This window comes from Chlorella variabilis, assembly GCF_000147415.1.
Source record: "Chlorella variabilis unplaced genomic scaffold CHLNCscaffold_108, whole genome shotgun sequence".
NCBI classification, from domain to species: Eukaryota; Viridiplantae; Chlorophyta; class Trebouxiophyceae; order Chlorellales; family Chlorellaceae; genus Chlorella; species Chlorella variabilis.
In genome coordinates this window covers 1-285 of record NW_005434996.1, presented here as the reverse complement: position 1 = coordinate 285, position 285 = coordinate 1, and the positions used below count along the sequence as shown (strand labels likewise).

The 285-nt window shown below is 66.7% G+C and overlaps 1 protein-coding gene across 1 annotated transcript in view; it reads right to left on the bottom strand.

Annotated features, from left to right (window-relative positions):
• Window positions 1-243, bottom strand: part of CHLNCDRAFT_59484 (expressed protein) — a gene marked incomplete at both ends in the record, with an annotated part of 7,688 nt that extends 7,445 nt beyond the window's left edge. The window contains one exon of the mRNA XM_005842670.1: window positions 123-243. Within this exon, the coding sequence (XP_005842728.1) occupies window positions 123-243 (121 nt within the window). The remainder of the gene's footprint in view (window positions 1-122) is intronic.
• Between the last annotated feature and the right edge of the window lie 42 nt (window positions 244-285).

Genomic DNA, 285 nt, shown 5'->3' with positions numbered 1-285 from the left:
CCTGCCGCTCACGCCGCCGCGTCACGCTGCGCTGGCGCGCGCAGGAGGCGGAGCCCAAGCTTCCCAACCTGCTGAAGCTGCTGGTGTGGGCGCAGAAGCAGCTGGATGAGAAGGCGACCTACCCGCGGATAGAGAACCTGGTGACGGCAGAGCTCGTGGAGCCGCCGCCTGCCGACGACTGACGGCGGCGGTCACGCGGTCGGCGGCGCTGGCAGGGCCCCTGCGCCGTCCGGCATGTACCATTGGTGTCCACATGCATCATCAATCCATTGTAACACTATATCT